Consider the following 19,072-nt stretch of genomic DNA (forward strand, 5'->3'; position numbering starts at 1 on the left):
AGTCTTTGTGAAAATTAAAAGAGTAATTCTATGTAAATTTAATATTAAATTTTCTTGTTATTAAACAAAGTACGATTAGACATTTTATTAGAATCAATAAATCGAAGCTTGATATTATTTATAAGCTGCTCAATGAGCTTTACAATTGCTTGTCATATATAATGCATTCAATGATATGTATTTGCTTTAATTATAACAAAAACAAAACAGGTAGAGCAGTTAACATAGAAAAAAAGAAAAGAAATTAACATAAGAGACGTGGTATTGATTAGAAAGGGGATTATGTGGGACAGAACGAAGGATTGCAGCAAGTTTTAATAACCGGAGGATGGAGAGACAGATGATAAGTTAAAATCTAAAATTCATTAAATTGAACCACCAGAAGTGTCGCGCAAATTTGTAAGATATGACATTGCATGTTCTATAAAGAAGGCGCGGCTCACAATGGGTCGCTTAGGACGAGTGACGGTATTAACTTTTTAATTGCTTCGTTGCACCCATGACAGGCGCGGCACGGATATGATTATGAATTTTTAATCTTTTCCTTGAGTCTTGGTTCCCCCGACTTGCAAGGCAATGTTATAGATTATCCGATGGAGTTGTAAACATAAAGTTGTCGCGTACCCGATCAATATCAATCTTTGCGTCGTATAATGGTGAATTAATGGTTAATGTGCTTTCGAAAAATAATATGTAAGATCATAAATTATACATATTTTTAATTGATTTGAGAAAATGTGTGTAAGAAATAAATCAATACTAAGTGTGCGAAGAGTACTTAAAGCGTCGATAGAAAGTTCCGTGAATTTAAATCAGGATTGACGAAGTTCTGAAATTAATTCGTATCAAGCTTTGAGTCGACTCGTCGAAGACACGATTCCTTCACGGTGTTGCTAAACTTACGTAATAAGCTCCTGCTCGTGAAGTCTTCACCACGATGTGCCTGATAAATATTAAATTTAAGCCGTTCTTTGAATAACGATTTTCAGCGTTCTATTTTTGCAATAAACTTATGCAGTGGCGTATATTATACATACACATATATATATATATATATATATATATATATATATATACATACGTGCGTGTTTATATATATATATATACGCATGTATATATGTATATATGTATGTATAATATACATATATATATATATATAATATATATAATTTTATTAAATACATGTAAATACATTGTAAATATATATATATATATATATATATATATATATATACATATACAGGGTGTCCGGCATCGGTTATATCACCTCTCATGTTCAGATAGAGCTGGTAACTAAGTAGAAAAGTTCTGTATCATTTTGCAATTTTTGCGATAATTATCGAATTATTAATTATTAAAAATCACCGTATTAGCCTGGCTCACTGGCAAATTACAAGCGAGCAGTAAGACGCCCGCAGCAGTACGCCCGCCCGGCAATCATCGTTGATAGGCGCGTGAGAAATTGTTTACTTCAAGCGGCAATAGTTATATCTAATATATTGAAGAAAACGATTCCTCGTACACTTAGCAACGATGATTTTTAATAATTAATAACTCGATAATTATCGCAAAAATTGCAAAATGATACAGAACTTTTCTACTCAGTTTTACTTCTCCTCTATCTGCACACGAGAGATGATATGACCGATGCCGGACCCTATATATATATATATATATATACATATACACACGCGCGCGCGCGCGCGCACACGCACACACACACACACACACACACACACACACACACACACACACACACACACGTATACATTGTGTGCGTGCGTGCGTGCGTGTGTGGTGTACATATATATTATATATACATATATACAAGTGTGTGGTATGTATGTACATATATTACATATATATATATATATATATATATATATACAAGGTGTCCCAAAACTGACGCATTTTCTTTTAAGAGCAGATTCTTTGGAACATTCTAAAACAAAAATTTTAATACGAAAATGTCGAGGCTATAATAGTTTTTAAATTATTGGCGATTAAAGTTCACTAATCAGAGCTGATATTTCGCACGCTCAGACATGATCATATGACAAGTGGGTCCTCTTAAAATATCGAGAGTATCACAGAAATATACAATGACATTTCTATTAAGAAATTATTTCTGTTTCGGAACTTATTTGTATATTACACAATTAATATCGCAACATAACATAGACAGTAAGAACGCTCTGTCGACGAGTCCAGCAATAGTGGGCTCTTTTTTGGGCGAGAGAGTGCTGGGAGTGAAAATTGAGGTATCTTCCCGAGAATGTAGGTTTATGAAATCAATTAATCTCGACATTCTTATTAACAACTTTTAAGATCAAATGGAGAAAATTCAACTCGCCCCCCCCCCCACCTCAGCAGTAAATTGTAATCTAGGGTGATACGAGTTGAACTTTCCAAGAATCTCATCAATCAATCGGGAAGGAATGGCCATTGCAATGTCATCGACATATCTATAAAAAAAAATAAATGTAACCTTAACATTCTCAAGCCCGCTCTCTTTCAAATCTCTTAATACTAAATCAGCTATGATCGGAGACAATGGGGAATTTATGGATATTCCAAAGGTTTGCTTATAGATTACATTGTCAAATGTAAAAAAGGTAGAATTTAAGATAAACGAGACTGCACTTAAAAATTCATCTTTAGGATGAATAATGTCGCAGTTCTTCGAGATGTCTCCCCAGCGCTTAGCAATACTGTCAATTGATAGGAACATTGGTGGACAAAGAGACCACATCAAAAGAGCAAGTGTGAACAATCCATAACTCAGGAACATCAAGAACAAGTATGGTCAGTCAATTGTAGACTAGACAATTTGTTAGCAAGTTTAAAACTATTTTCTACATGTGTTGAAGGCTTTGGGATACTTCTTGACAGGAGTTTGTTCAAGAAGGATGCAAGAAAGGAAGGAAGGTTGTAAAGTGGACTATCAATTGACGAGACAATTATTCGGAGGAGGCATCCCTGTTTATATATTTTAGGGAGCTCGTAAGCCCTGGGGAGAATCCCACGGCACAGTAAAGGTGCTTGTATAGAGTGTTAGATATGTGATTAGAGGTCTTTCAGGTTTTGAGAATATTTCGCAACTTGCCAGTAATAATCTTCGTAGGATTTTTCGTGATTACGCTATAAGTCTCAGTATCATGTAACATATTTGTCATCTTCGTAAAGTAACTGTTCTTATCTAACGCGACGGTGACATTACTTTTATCTGCTCAGGTGAATATGATGTCAGGATGGGTGCGTGTAAATTGTTGTGTGGATTTTAATAATTGGGATAATCTGATGTTAATGCTGGTTTTTTGAGGGGAGAGTGCAGAGAGATTATTGATGATGGGTATTAATTTATTCTTCAAGTTCAAGCGTGCTTCAGAAGGAAACTTCTGAATGTTATATTCTTAATTACCTCAAAGATGGTTTGTTTCCGAGTTTGTACGAAAGTAAGACGAAATTTTCGCCAAGTTGAAGCAAACACTTCTTGAGGGATATAGGCGTTGGACAGGTTAAGAAACCACTTTTTTCTCAAAGCATGAAGAGAAGGTGGAGGGTATCTTTAAGATAGGAGAGAAGGTTTAGGGAGACAACGTAATTTGAGGTACCAGAGGGTGGGTGTGTTATCGGTGAAAATGAGAAGGAGGCAGGAAAATTATTTATTTACCTCACATGGTAATGTCAAAATGGTCTAATCAGTTCAGATGGTAAACTTTTTGTGGTAATATTATTAATATGTCAAATATTTGACTTTAATGCACTTATATCAAATTATCGATTATATTTTTATTAATAATTATTTTAATAAATATACATAAGTTTATAAGCAATAAACTGTAATAATTTTTTTTAATTTGAACTAGTTGTATCATTTTGACATTACTATATGAAGTAAATAAACATTGAATTTTTTTGACAGCTATCACATGGTATAATATGTCGTTATTGAACAAATATTTTACGAATTATGTTGCGATATTAATTGTGTAATATACAAATAAGTTTCGAAATAGAAATAATTTCTTAATAAAAATGTTGTATATTTCTGTGATATTCTCGATGTTATAAGAGGATCCTCGTGATGGAATCTTTCACTTATCATATCACCATGTCTGTGCGCGCGAAATCAGCTCTGTAATTAGTGAACTTTAATTGCCAATAATTTAAAAACTATTAATACCTCGACATTTTTGTCTTAGAATGTTCCAAAGAATTTGCTCTTAAAAAAGGAAATGCGCCAGTTTTAGGACATCTTGTATGTGCATAAAATATATAATTAAATTATATATTAATTTAGTTATAATTGTAAATATATAATGATATTGAACAGTAACATAATTAATTTGACGTTAAAATAATTACAAAAATAAAAATTTGATATTGCAATAGAAATAACCATTGCAATAGAAATAATAAATTGCAATAGAAATAAATAATAAACATTAATATTTTTTTTAATTAAGGAATTAAACAGATTTCTATAATTTAAAAAAAAGTGTGTGTGTGTGTGTGTGTGTGTGTGTGTGTGTGTGTGTGTGTGTGTGTGTGTGTGTGTGTGTGTGTGTGTGTGTGGGTGGGTGGGTGGGTGGGTGGGTGAGTGTGTGTGTGTGTGTGTGTGTGTGTGTGTGTGTGTGTGTGTGTGTGTGTGTGTGTGTGTGTGTGTGTAAGTATTTATATGTATTTAATAGAATTTTTTTTGGCAACTACAAATTGACATTAATTTTGAATTGATAACACTTTTTTTTATCTTTGCAAGAAGTTTCTTTTCTATTTTATATAATTAAAAATTTGTGCCATTTTTTTTATATCATGTTTTTTGTAGAAATAATGAAACGACTTTTCAAATAAAAATAAACTACAAAATAAAATGTATTTTATTGTAAAGTTCTTTTTATTTTATTAAATTAGACGTTGACTCCAATTCTTGATATCACATCTTTTGTACAAATATAAAATTTATTACTAAAAAGACTTTTATAGATAGAAATTTTTGTATAAAATTTTTTTTTTATATAAATAAGAAAAGAGCCGCGTGAACTTGGCGTTATTTTTTACTTTTTTTAAAAGGTAATTTTGTTAGGATATTACACATTTTTTTAGTAATTAATAATATCTATTATTTAACATATTTGAAACATTTTTATATTTTATATATACTAGAAAGAACATACAAACAGTAATTATTTTTTAATAATCTTTTGTAAAAAAATGTATACACTTTTTTGCTCCTTTATGCCATTTTTTTCTTGTTAGTTTGCGCATCATCAATATCTATCCATCCATTAGATGTTCATCTTTGTGACATTTTATCTCTACATATACTTCTGTAACCAATGGGTGTGATCATCTTCAATAGATGATCCATGAAAAATGCATTCATTACCTTATAAAATTGTCCCCCTACTGATATTGTAGTTGTTAGTATCGCACGCAAATTAAATCGATCTATTTTTATTAATTTATTATTTTGTTCTGAAAATAATTGTAAATGATAAATATTTCTCGTCTTAATTTAAATATTGTATTTTTAAATATTGTATTTTTCCTGTACAATTTTTACATAGATCATGAGAGTAATACCACCCTGAAAAAGTAATTTTTAACAAATCATTATTTAATAAATCATCATAAGATTGTGACTGTTTTTCTTTAGGAATGGAAATTTAAATTAGTAATGGAAATTTAAATTAGTAATGGAAATTTAAAGAAGAATATTATCATTAATAATGACAATTGTATTATCACAATTTTTTTTTCACCGTATAATGGAACATATTTAATGCTTAACTAGATTTTTTATTTAATCATATTTTTCACAGATAACTATGAAAACAGATGCATCTTGTTTTACACAACTGGAAAAATTAAAATCTCCTAAACCTTGTCATACTATAAACTATGTATTCAAATCAAATATTCCGGATAATCAGATATCCGTTTTCATATCGATTCATTAATATACCTAAAACGTTTAATTTATCATACTCAAAAATTTGTTTTTTAATAAATGTAAAAGACATTGCAAAACTGCATTTGCGTAAGAAATTTTATCTTTATTTTGAAACCTATGTTCAACAGGTAATTGGAACAATCTGTGAATTCAATCAAACCGTCTATATTAAATACTGCAATACCTGCTGCTACAACAGTTTATTAAGATTTTGTTTTATCCAATATTTAATAGTCTTGATTAGAAAACTTTTTCCAGTACCACTTTCATCGCTAACATATAATCGTAATACTGATTTATCTGATTTAATAGTGCTAATAACTCAAATATTCTCTTTTGGTCCGTGTTTAATTTTATTATCATTTCAAAAACATCCTCTTCTTTAATTTTAGCTCTAAGATTTTTAAAGTCCATGAGACTTCATCCACTTCTATATTTTGCACACCTATTGCATTTTCTGGTTCATCTTGAGATGCTTCCTGTTGTTTTTGCGATTCAGTATTTAGATATTTCTGAACTAACTGTTTTGCAGTTTCAAATGTCGTTTTCAATTCTTCTAATTTTTCATGATATTGTAATGCTTCTAGAAAATGTAATTTAATTCTGTGAAATTATTCTTTGTAGATGTCACATCCGTTTTTAAGATCATCTAGTTTCCGCTATACGATTGAAACATAAGTAATAGCGCAAAGATATTTTTCTGGCTGTGTATGAACGTCATTTCTAAAAAATTATAAGATTTTTTTTAATTAACATTTTTAGAAATAACATTATTATACTTCTTATAAATCATGATTGTGGATAATAATACCATTAATACATTTAAGTAATTAAATATATTTTAAATATAATTGAGTACATTTTGATATAAATTTATTTTTATTTATTAATTTTTGTCAATATTTTCTTACAATTTAATGTAAAATTATTTATTTTGGTGGATCGATTTGATTATTTCTTTAATATATTATATAAAAAAAAAGTAAAAAAGAGTGTCAAATAGTGGATGCTTGAAAAAAAAGAAATTATATCAAGTTAAAAAGTAGAACCTAACTGACAATATCTTTTATTTTAAAAAAATGGGCTCTACGTGGTATGTATCTCTGTATCTTTATTGAAAATCTTTTTACTCTGACCTATGTGGTAGTAGTTTTAATTCGTTAAAAAAAATTATGTTACGAAATTGCTATATCTAACTCAATTCTAATTGTGATCAAACTAAAAAATAAAATCTAAGTGCTAATATCTTTGTGATTTTTGAAGAGTATTTATTGAAGAGTCTTCCTATTCTAACCCGAATGGTACTAGCTTTAATTAAAAAACAAGAAATTTGTTTTCACATTGCCAACTCGACTCAAATGATATCATTTGTATAAAAGATTTGATATCAATAACTGGCGCCAAGTTATAATCTTACTATAAAAATTGCGTTATTCTACTAAACTCAAGTAATATGTATTAAAAAGTAAAATCTAACTGACAATATCTTTTATTTTTTATTTTAAGAAAATAGAATCTAAGTGGTACATATCTTCATTGAAGAATCTTTTTAATCTTTCTAACCCACGTGGTAGTAATCTTAATTCTTTAAAAAAAATTTGAATTTTAAATGAAGAATCTTCCTATTTTGACCCAAATGATACTAGCCTTAATTCTTTAAAATAGAAAATTTTGTTTCCAACTCAAATAACTGTAATAATGTATAAAATTTGTATAAAAGATTTAATATCAATAATTGGCGCCAAATTATAGTTTTATAAACATTGAGCTATAAGTCCATCTTAGTCAAATTATGTATTTTAACTGTATAAAAGATTTGATATACCACTATTTAAAAAAAAAATAAAACCCAAGTAGTAGTATCTTTAATTTAAAAATAATAAAACCAAATTATATGTATATCTTTCTATCCATTCAAGACTTCTTTTTCTAATCCAAGTGGTAATAATTATTTATCTCTAAAATATTATTATACAAAATTGCTTTACTCAATCTACATTTTTATCACAAAAAATTAAAAAGAAACAGTACAAAATAAATGATAAAATTTTATTTAAATAAAAAAAATTTTTTATGTAAAAACACTTGGTGCTGCTCAGACCAAATAAAGAAAATAATAAACATGCAAAACTAATGATGAAATTCAAATTTTTTTTAAAGAATTAAGACTACTACTACGTGGATTAAAGTAAAAAGACTCTTCAATGAAGACACTTAGGTTCTATTTTCTTAAAATAAAAGATTTTGTCAGTTAGATTTTATTTTTTAATGCATATTACTTGAGTTTAGTAGAATAACACAATTTTTTTAGTAGGATTATAACTTGGCGCGTTATTGATAAGTCAAGATCACTGCAGGACCCAGCGAACATTGATTAGATCTTACAGTGATTCTGACTTATCAGTCTGATAAAGAGGATTCGAGAACATACGTGTGCGTGCGTGCGTGCGTGCGTGCGTGCGTGCGTGCGTGCGTGCGTGCGTGCGTGCGTGCGTGCGTGCGTGCGTGCGTGCGTGCGTGTAATATATATATATATATATAGGCATCCTTATCCTTTTGATTACAGAGGTATCATTGAATTGTGACGTGTTATTTTAAACACGTTATTTGCGATAAATATTATTACATGCCTCTGTAATCAAAAGGATAAGATGCCTGCCCGGTAAATAGGAGATCCAAGTTCGATTTTTGGCTGAGATGATATTTTTCGCAAAATAGTTGCGGATTTTTACGACTGATTCGTGGTCGGTTCCGTCGTGGTACATGTCCTCTCTTCTTATCCTCTTTTTATAAAATTAAGATCATCAAGTATAATTATAAAAATAATAAAATGAACTCCCCGCTGGATCGATAAGATTAATAATGACATCTTGTGACGTTGCAGCTGTACAAAAACGACGACGTTTTTTAAAATAAAAATTTCCAAATCGAACTTTGCATAGCAATATCTCTGCTTGTAGGACACGTAGCTGAAAAATAAAACTACTTTTATTATGCAAGTCGAATTTAAGCTATCAATCAAGCCTCCTTAGAACTTGATCGATTTAGCCGTTATTGAGATCCAGTAATTTCGGATGCTCGCATCTCGCCGACTCGCGTAAAGTCACACGGTAGTGTTCTTGGTTAACTTAACACCCGAGACACTACCGTGTCTCCTGATTATGGTATTACTTACTATTATGTGACACTATATGTGACATGTTATATTTTCTTTTTTATTAATCAATACATACAACTTCACACGAAGGACATCTGTCAAAGACATATCAAAAAAATGAGCGCTGTCATACAGAAGCGTTGATTAGCGCCTCTTGCGACAGAAAAAAGAAAGTGGAAAAAAGAAAGATGGCGACGACCAAAATGTTTCTTAAAATTTACCAATTTGAACTTTGCGTCGCAATATCTTAGTTTGTAGAACACGAAAAAAAAAGATAAAAGCACTTTTCTCATATAATTTGATACTCAGCTATTGATTAAGCGTAGTTAGAACTGAATCGATGCAGTCGTTGCTAAGATTTGAAAACGTAGACCGAGTTCATCCAAGGGATCTCACATAAAGAGAGCCACAGGCGTCTTGCCGCCGTTCTACGCAAACTTCGCTGCGCGTGAACTTGGCGTCGAGACACCACCCCTGTCTCTTGATATATATGTAGTAACTAAAAAACCGCTTACGAGATATTTTATATTCTATATCAAATTGTATGTCATATTCAAATCTCATAACTTTGCACGCATGCACGCACAATGCGCAAAATCCGGTCAGCATTCTCCCCAGGCGAGTAATGTTAGTGCTGACGGTAATTGATTGTAAGAAAAAAATGTAACTTTGACTCGTTGTAACTCCGCAAAAGAAATCTTACGAATTTTTTTTCTTTCTTTCTTTTCTTTTTTTTCTTTTTTTTTGTTTATTGTAAGGAAGAGTCCATACTTTATGATGATTATCATAATATTTGCGAAAATATTCATTCTGTTCCGTACAATACGTCAACTTATGCAATTGTAGGAAGACAAAACATGTCCTTACTTTTTAAAAGGTGGGATGAGAGAACGATAAATTCAAATAACAACTAATATTTTTTCAAGTAAAGGTATATTTTTATCCTTAAAAATGCAGAAAAAAAACTTTTAAGTGCGATAATTTTTTGCAGAGTTCTGCTTATTTAAAGTTGTGCTAAATTTTGATATAATTTTACCTATGCGTTAATTGTGTTAACCAGTATATATAATGAGGTTTTATCTTTTAAACATTTTATATATTAGGTGTACCAAAAAGTTCTGAGCTTTAGATTTCATACAACCGAAATAACAATTTAAATTTTATATATCTTCCCGCCCTTTTGCGGTTTTAAAGCGTTGACATTTGGCCTTCTAAAATGCCATATGGTTTGGCATTTGATGCACATAACCTCAAAAATCAGTAGTGTTCACGATGGCAATAACAAAAGAGCATATTCGATTTTCCATCCACTTCGCGTTTCATCTGAAGAAAAATGCTGCTGAAGCCACTGCAATGATTTGTGTTGCATATGGAGAGAACGCTGTAAGTCATACTACATGTAAAAGATGGTATCGAAAATTTCGCCAAGGAGATTTCAGTCTTGAAGATGAACCGCGTGCTGGACGCCCTCAAAAGATTGAAACGGACGAATTGCAAGCACTGATGGATATAAACTCTGCGCAAACTGAAAAGGAGCTTGCAGAACAGCTTGGCGTTACGCAGCAAACCATTTCCGTATGTTTACATACGATGGGAAAGGTGCAGAAGGAAGACAGATGGGTTCCGCATGAATTGTCCGAAGACAACAAAAATCGTCGGCGTGACACTGCACTCACTTTGCTTTCAAAGTTCCGGAAAAAAGATTTTCTGCACAAAATCATTACAGGCGATTAAAAGTGGATTCTTTATGATAACCCTAAACGTAGAAAATAATGGGTTGACCCTAATCAACCTTCGATATCGACGCCAAAGCCCAATATCTACGCCAAGAAGGTTTTGCTCTGTATCTGGTGGGATTGGAAAGGTGTGTTGTATTACGAGTTGTTACAACCGGGTGAAACAATCACAGCAGACCGCTACCAACAACAATTGACCAATTTGAGCGATGCATTAAAAGAAAAGAGGCCATTTACTGGCCAAGAACGTCGTAAAGTGATCTTGCTTCATGACAATGCTCGACCACATGTTGCGAAAGCGATTCAGGACCATATCTTTGCGTTAGGCTAGGAATTTCTCCCGCTCGCGGCGTATAGCTCAGACACGCCTTTCGATTACTACCTATTCCGGTCGCTACAACATCATTTGGCTGATACACATTTCGTGAGATTTGAAGAGATATGAAAATGCATTGATGACTTTATCGCTTCGAAGCCGGTGAGCTTCTATCGTCAAGGAATTCGCAAGCTACCCGAAAGGTGGCAAAATGTCGTTGATGCAAACGGGGAATATTTCGCTGATTAATATTTTTTTGTTTGTTTTTGAATAATGATTGAATTTTACAAAAAAATGCTCAGAACTTTTTGTACACCTAATATATTAAGTTAAAAAATTTCTGATACCTGTTTCTCTAGAAAACAATCGGAATAAATAGAAAATATTATATCTTGTTCATTTGCATTCACATTAAAACGCATTTCTTTTATTTGTTTCAGTTGACCTCATACAAATGCTAGAATTCAACTTAACGGTGTCATTGCCAGCTGCCTCTTTATTAACAGTGGTTTTGGCATTAGTAGGTAAGTTTGATACTTAGATATTAACTTTAGAATGTTTTATTAGTATATTTTATTCCTCGTTTGCTTTCATGAGAAGAGAGTAAGTTTTAATTAGATCCGCATTGTTTTTTAAAATACAAGTATGTATTGGAAAATGTAATCTTTATGCAAAATTTAAATACATCCAAAGTTTAAGTATTTGTGTGAATAGCATTCATTCTTTGCATTACATTTAAATGCAAATACATTTCTTGTATTTTGGTATGGTTTTTTGTTATTTTGCAATTTTTTGAAAGCGATTTGATAATAGATTTTAGAATTTGTTTTAGAATTTGTTTGTCAGAATAATCAATTGCGAATTCTTGAGCAAGTACCTTGGAGTTTGTTTGAAATATATGCGTGAAATAGTAAATACCTTTTTATTAAATCACGATTGCCCTTGCTCTCTCGTACTCTTGTCGGTAGGACGTTAGCTCGGTTACAAAGCTGATTGGCCAGGACGGTTAACCCAGGATTCTGCATAAATTTCTGATGAAGGCGCAACAGTTGGGTACCCATTCAGAGCCCATTTAGTAGCAGTGGCGGCAATGTCGTGCGATATCCATTTTCATTTCGACCTGAATATCTTCTCTTCACGCTTCGCGTGTTCATTCGCATCAATTGATCTGCATAAAATATGACGATACTAATTCTTTCACCCATTCGATAGCTTAAAATCATAAAATTTGGATTTATAACTTTATTTCCTCTCTATGTATTGCGATATTTTTGTACAAGATAAATTACTCATATCCTCCTAATAAGAGAAGAAGTAGTCTCTTTCACAGTCGTTAACAAATTCTAAATGCCTTTGGTCATTTTTGTTCTACAAATGCTCGCATATGTTTTAATATAACATATTGAAACATTAGATATTATTTTAGCTTATCATCAAATCTTAATTGATTTTACCTCTACTTGTTTTTATTAAAAATATCTATTTATAAGCAAAGAGAATTGTAATGTATTTTAAATTTTACATGTTTACATCATGACTTAAATGTGATATATGTCTTTTCATTTTGTCTATTAATGCTATAATAGCATAAGCCAGTAATTTAAATAAAGATTACGAGAACATATTGTCGGATTTTACAATAAAAATAATTTGTATACAGTCCAATAAGAAAATGATTCATTTATACTTACACCATCAGTTGCGCAGTCAACCGACATCGAGCAAAATGATAATAGACATAGTAAATTTCCGAATCGGTACCTTTTTATTGCAGGGATTGCTAAGGATTGTATGTACAAAAATCGAGAAGTACACGTATACGTGCATGTATGCACGCACACATGCTTACGTGCACGTCCGTGCACATGCTTACGTGCACGTCCGTGCACATGCTTACGTGCACGTCCGTACACATATACAAATACGAGGGCGGCTTGAAAAGTCCGTGCAAAGTCAGAAAGATAGCACCACTGGTGTGTATCGAGGTTATTTTCAGTTAGTAGCATCTCTTGGAAGAACACACCAAGTTTTAGCCAACTTGATCTATTTCTCTGTATGTGACGTTCGTCTGAATCGAGGAAGTCGAGTGATTTCTAAAAAATGGATGAAAGAGAATTTCGTGTGTTGATCAAGCATTACTTTATAAAAGGCAAATCATCTCAAAAGACTAAAAAAAGCTTGATAAATATTATGGTGAATTTGCACCTTCGATTAGAACAGTCTATAAATGGTTTCAAACGTTTCGGAGTAGCCATATGAACACAAGTGACGCTGAACGTTCTGGACGCCCTGTTGCGGTTACTACTTCAGAAATCATTGATAAAATCCATGATATAATGGATGATAGAAGAATCAAAGTGCGTGAGTTTACTAATGCTGTGGGCATCTCGAGTGAACAGGTACATAATATTTTGCACCAACATTTGAGTGAAAAAGAGATGAAAAAGTTATCTGCAAGATGGGTGCCGCGATTGCTCACAATTGACCAAAAACGAAATCGTGTGAAGTGTTCCAAGGAATGTTTGCAGCTGTTCCAGCGGAATCCACAGGACTTTAGGCGTCACTGTGGACGAAATATAGATACATCACTACATGCCTGAGACCAAAGAACAGTCCAAACAATGATTTGTCAGCGGGGAATCTGCACCAAAGAAGGCGAAGACCATTCCTTCGGAAAGATTATGGCGACTGTCTTTTAACAAGGAATAATATTCATCGACTATAAGGGAAAAGGGTAAAACTATTACAAGTGAATATTGTTCATCGTTATTGAACCATTTGAAAACCGAGCTGCAAAAAAAACGTCCACGATTGAACCACAAGAAATCCTTTTCCATCACGACAACGCATCAGCTCACTCCTCCGGAATTGTAACCGCAAAATTGATAGAGTTACGGTTCCAACTCGTTCCGCATCCCTCCTATTCTCCAGATTTGGCTTCCTCGGACTATTATTTATGCCCCAATGAAGAAATGGCTAGCTGGAAGGAGATTTCATTCAAACGAGGAGATGATTGCGAATGCCTGTTTTGCACAGTTGGACCAATCATATTATTCGGAAGGAATCAACAAACTGGAGCAGCGTTGGACGAAGTGTATAAGCCTAAAAGGAGACTACGTTGAAAAATAAAAAAGGTTTTATCCCGAAAAATTAAGTAGTTTTCATTTTTGCACAAACTTTTCAAACCAACTATATATTACATACATGTATACATACGTACATACGTAGATTGAGTCAATGTAGTTGGAAATAGGAGAAGGGAAAGGAGCCTTAGAGAAGTTGTGTGTGTTATCTGAAATAATAGATTCCAATCCTATGTCGCTTCCTGCGCACTCCATCCGTCATTCCGTGATTCTCTTTTAGTCTTCTAACTTTCTCTTTTGCTGATGTTACTTTTTGGTCAAAGAGGATATATCGTTATTTTTTTCCTTTTTCATATTCTGACATTTCTATCCTTTATTTTTTTTTTCAAGTCTTCTCAGTTTATAATGAGCAGCCAAGTTGGCAATTATTTGCCAATATTTAAAAATTTCTTTTAATAAAAATTAATTTTTTAGAAATATTCTTATGCTATTTTTGTAATAATTACAGATGAGATTAAGTTTAATATGTATTATATTTAAAAATCCGAACCAAATCTAATAATTAAATTTCATTTTTTAAAATTCGATTAATATTTAGAAGTAATTTATAAGAAATAATTTTTCATATATTGCACTTTCATACATTGTGAAATAATCGATCTCATCTAGCTTCTCGAATTTTAAAATAAGTACTTATAATATTTGAAATGTATTTTGTTAATGTACTTAAATAATTATTAGCGTAAAAAATTGAACCTTTTATAAATAATACTTCAATTTTAAAAATAAAGTTATTAGTTTCAAAAATGCAGTGTGTAAAGCTTTTAAGTAACTTTTATTTTATATTTTTAATTACATTTTTATTATATTTGATTTTCACAATTTGTGCGATAATCTAACATTTGTAGTTATTAAATATAATATAATAATATAATATAATAAGAACATTTTGATTTGAAGAAGCATAAGATTTCTGGTAAAATACTCATAAAAGATTCAATAGTTGATCTATAACAGATAATAGATTCTAGTTCATTTGAAAGTAACTCTTTTTTTGGAAGTATTCATAGAGAATTTGAATTTATTTTGTTTAAGTTTAAATCTATCTTTGACAGAATTATTTTTATTTTTTCGAAGTAATCATAGAGAATTTGAGAAAATACAAACAGATTCGGATCTATTTATAAAATACTTAATTTTATCGCTAGTAATAATCTAATTAGGAAAACGATTGGATTTTAAACAATTCTATGAGTGTCAGACAAATTCCTTACAATATCCTTAAAATTTTTGAAATAATCTTGAAATTTATGTTATTGTTTACTTTAGCATTTAGATTACACATTATATAATTACGATGTTTTGCGTAACATTTTTTCAGCGCTATTCGCCGCGTTCGATTCGGCATATTTTTTATCAATTTTTGTCCTTGCGTTTACGTCATTGATGGTCAATATTTTGTCTGGCGGGTACCTACGGCATCATCAGCGTGAATTCATGTCAAATCGTCCACGCGACGTTCGGCATTTGGCATCAGGTATGACGTGGAAGACGATTTTGCATAATGGAACGTCAAAGAACGAAGGCGCCTCTGTGCATCAGTGACGCATGATCGACCGCCTAACATGCTGTAAACACATTTTCAGAGACGGTTAGAACACATTGCACCCGCACTATTCCGTTTATCTGCTTACAATGTCGATGTGAGGTTACCATATACATATTAGCATATTTTATACAGGTCTATAAGCGCGAGCGTCTCACCATAGATTAAAGCGGATAGCTTTCAATAACTTAACTTTCACCGCGATAAAATACAAGATTTCAGTGCAATTTTGAGACACTTTAGATATAGTAATTATAGTATAATAAATATCAAATTATATCGATCCCTAAAATTACTGATAAATATAGAATATCTTCATGTATTTTTATGTATACGTTTTATCCGACATATAAAGCGAGCTTTTTATCAAGTTGCACATTTTTCACAATAAGACACATAATATAAAATAGTTGGTTTTTGTAATGTTACGACTACGCAAATTGTTGCGATTACGTTTCAGCGATTATGTATGCGAGGTACTGACTTATGGCATGGTTAGATCATGACGCTAGAGTAGATTAAACTACAGTTCATAATTCCCTGCCTCGCCAGCTCTAAAGCCGCTTCTACCTTCAAAGCACAATATAGCGACAGCAGCGAACATCCTGGTATAGCGGCGGATAATTTGGTGGCCGGGATTCGCTACTCTACGATACCGCTCTGCTCCTGACATACGACGTTTAATGCGAGTCCTGATTGGTCCTTGATTAAATCTTCCATGCTTTGACGAGTACGATTTCGCTCCTAATTATCTCGTCAACAGTCACTTCGCGAAAGGAGATCTGCGAGTTTATACAATCGAGCGTTATACAAGACGCGAGTATGTCTCCGATGGAGATAGAACCCGTATAATTTACAATCACTATCGTGACTAACAATTATACACGTAGATCTTTATTGGTCATAAAACAGATCCGCAAGTGAGTTAATTTATAAACATATAATTTTATATTGGCAAAGAAATTTTTATCCAGAACTCCTTGAGATCGGATGAGTTATATCCGTAGTACAAGCTATACCGAAACAGTAATTTTATACTTTCGTACGTGATGCTTACAATTTTATTTGACATTAGCTCTCATTTGGATACGATAGAAATAAGAAATGAGTGACATTGCAATGACAAGCAAGAAATTTCGACAATTTTTGACAAAACAATAATCTTTGTGATAAAAGAATTCCATAAGGGTTCAGCCTTCATACTTCTTCGTATTCGATCAAAACCAAATACATTTCAATCTCGTATTCGATCTAACTCAAATATGTTCGCAGTTCGGTCGGGAAATATTATGTCTATTAGACGGGAAGGGGGATGGATTCTGTTGAGTTACGCGTAATATTGGCATCGGCCAAGCTCGATTCGATGGCGATGACACGTGAGCGATGGCCGTACACAGTTGACCATTGATTAACCACATTATTAGCTACCACCTTTTCAGAAAATACGCACGCAACGTGCATTCCATTATTATTTTGCATTGCGACAAAATTTACGCGGTTTACACATAAATACGCATAATTCTTTGCGCATAATTGCGATTAATGGATCAATGGATGGATCAATTTGAAACGATGTATGCTGTTAAACAATAATGTCTGGACGATCTTTTGTTTTCTTCTCTTGGAAATTTTATAACATTACGTTTTATTTTTAAAATTATTTTCGAAATTTGACTTGTGACACTTTTAAAGATACATGATAAGAATTATCATTTTATTTTCAATAAATTTATCAAACAAGATACAAATTTCGCAGTCAAAGTGTTTGACATTTCTGTTCATATTATTGTTTGAAATTAGTCGTTGCTTAGAGCATTGATTTGGAATCATTGCGTATTTACAAGACCTAAGTTTACGTTCAACCAGCCGAGCTGGTATCGGCGAGCCGTGGATGGCGTGGATGAACTATACGTGCATCCAATTACGCGAGAGTCTGTGTCAATCGTGTGTGCTATCACGACCTCAAATTAGTTATGACTGGTGAACCCGCCGTCAGACAAGTTGAAAAACTGTAACCGCGTTATCCCGTTAATTTAACGATGTTTTGTACGGTCGTTCATTGGCAATATCACGCGGTTCCGCGCGTCATATCATAGATCATTTTATATCTTTCATTCAAGTCTTCCAAGGTCTTGTACGATCGCGGCTGAATTAACGGTCTTTTATTGAAAAGAAAGATTTTGTGCCTGCACAAAATTAATATTTACAATATTAATATTTTATCCTAAAAAAACTATTAAATTACAGTACAGTATATTTAAATCCCGAGATATTGTTGAACATAGGTTGTAGCCACTGTTTATCATATCTGAGTGTCATTTTGAGTGTCTTTTTAACAATTGAGAGGGGAGGAGAATGAGGAGTTAGATGGTCCTCCCTAGGCAGGTAGGCAGGATAACGCGTTAAAGGCTTATCTACACGGTGAGGTAATATTCTACTAGTATGCATTTAAACGAGTGTATTATTCGCGCATTATCCGACGATCCTTTCAGCACGGACAATATGTTACTGATTTATGCGTATCTGATTATTAATGTAGTTGCATGATTAGTTAGATTCTAAATTACTTCAAGTCTTAACTTTGAGTAGCGTGGAAAAAGATGCAACTGATGATGGACGATATTCTTAGATACACAAGATGTTTTTTTTTAATTTTTTTCCGAATCTTTGGGCATAATGTTTATTTCCTTTCCTTCTCTAAAATAAATTGAAACAAATGGAATAGAAAAGATTGTTGCATTGAAATATTAACATCATTATTCATTTTTTACATAAATGAAAGGTAGAAAGTAAGATTCAAATTTTATGGTCTTCCAGACTTTACCAAGATCAAAAGAAGTTTAATTTGTAATTTGTAATTTGCTCACCAAGATGCTTAATTTTATAGATTAAAAAAAATGGAAAGATTGCGATGAGCGAATTTTTGACAGATGTAAATCGATTTTAGATTTATTGAAGAATCTACAGAGAAAAGTAAACATGATAATTTGTAGCATTTGTATATTTGTAAAAATTCTAATGCTCGCATTATGTGTCTCTCTCTCTCTCTCTCTCTCTCTCTCTCTCTCTCTCTCTCTCTCTCTCTCAGCAGCATAAGTGATTTTCTTTTTTTCACGAGACAATCGGCCACCCTACTCTCTTAAGAAGTAATTTCTCACATTGTCGGACCACCCCATGAGCGCTGTCAAGCTACGTCTCTTCGTCGATTTATACTTCTG

General features: G+C 32.3%; 1 protein-coding gene and 1 long non-coding RNA gene across 4 annotated transcripts in view; one reads left to right on the forward strand and one right to left on the reverse strand.

The window, feature by feature from the left end:
* Positions 1-19,072, forward strand: part of LOC105424975 (membralin) — a 112,650-nt gene that overhangs the window by 46,376 nt on the left and 47,202 nt on the right. For both annotated transcript variants that reach the window (XM_089076607.1, XM_089076608.1), the window contains exon 9: positions 11,606-11,689. In XM_089076607.1, coding sequence (XP_088932733.1) covers positions 11,606-11,689 — 84 coding nt within the window. The remainder of the gene's footprint in view (positions 1-11,605; positions 11,690-19,072) is intronic.
* Positions 15,065-16,703, reverse strand: LOC105424969 (uncharacterized). 2 transcript variants are annotated; one of them, XR_016139189.1, is made up of 2 exons: positions 16,339-16,703; positions 15,065-15,876 (listed from the first exon to the last, which is right to left on the reverse strand). It is a non-coding gene; the product is annotated as an uncharacterized LOC105424969 (long non-coding RNA). The 2 variants fall into 2 exon arrangements; XR_967586.2 differs by having other exon boundaries at positions 15,943-16,416.

Source organism: Pogonomyrmex barbatus, unplaced genomic scaffold (assembly GCF_055798465.1).
Source record: "Pogonomyrmex barbatus isolate J1 unplaced genomic scaffold, ASM5579846v1 scaffold2, whole genome shotgun sequence".
Classification (NCBI taxonomy): domain Eukaryota; kingdom Metazoa; phylum Arthropoda; class Insecta; order Hymenoptera; family Formicidae; genus Pogonomyrmex; species Pogonomyrmex barbatus.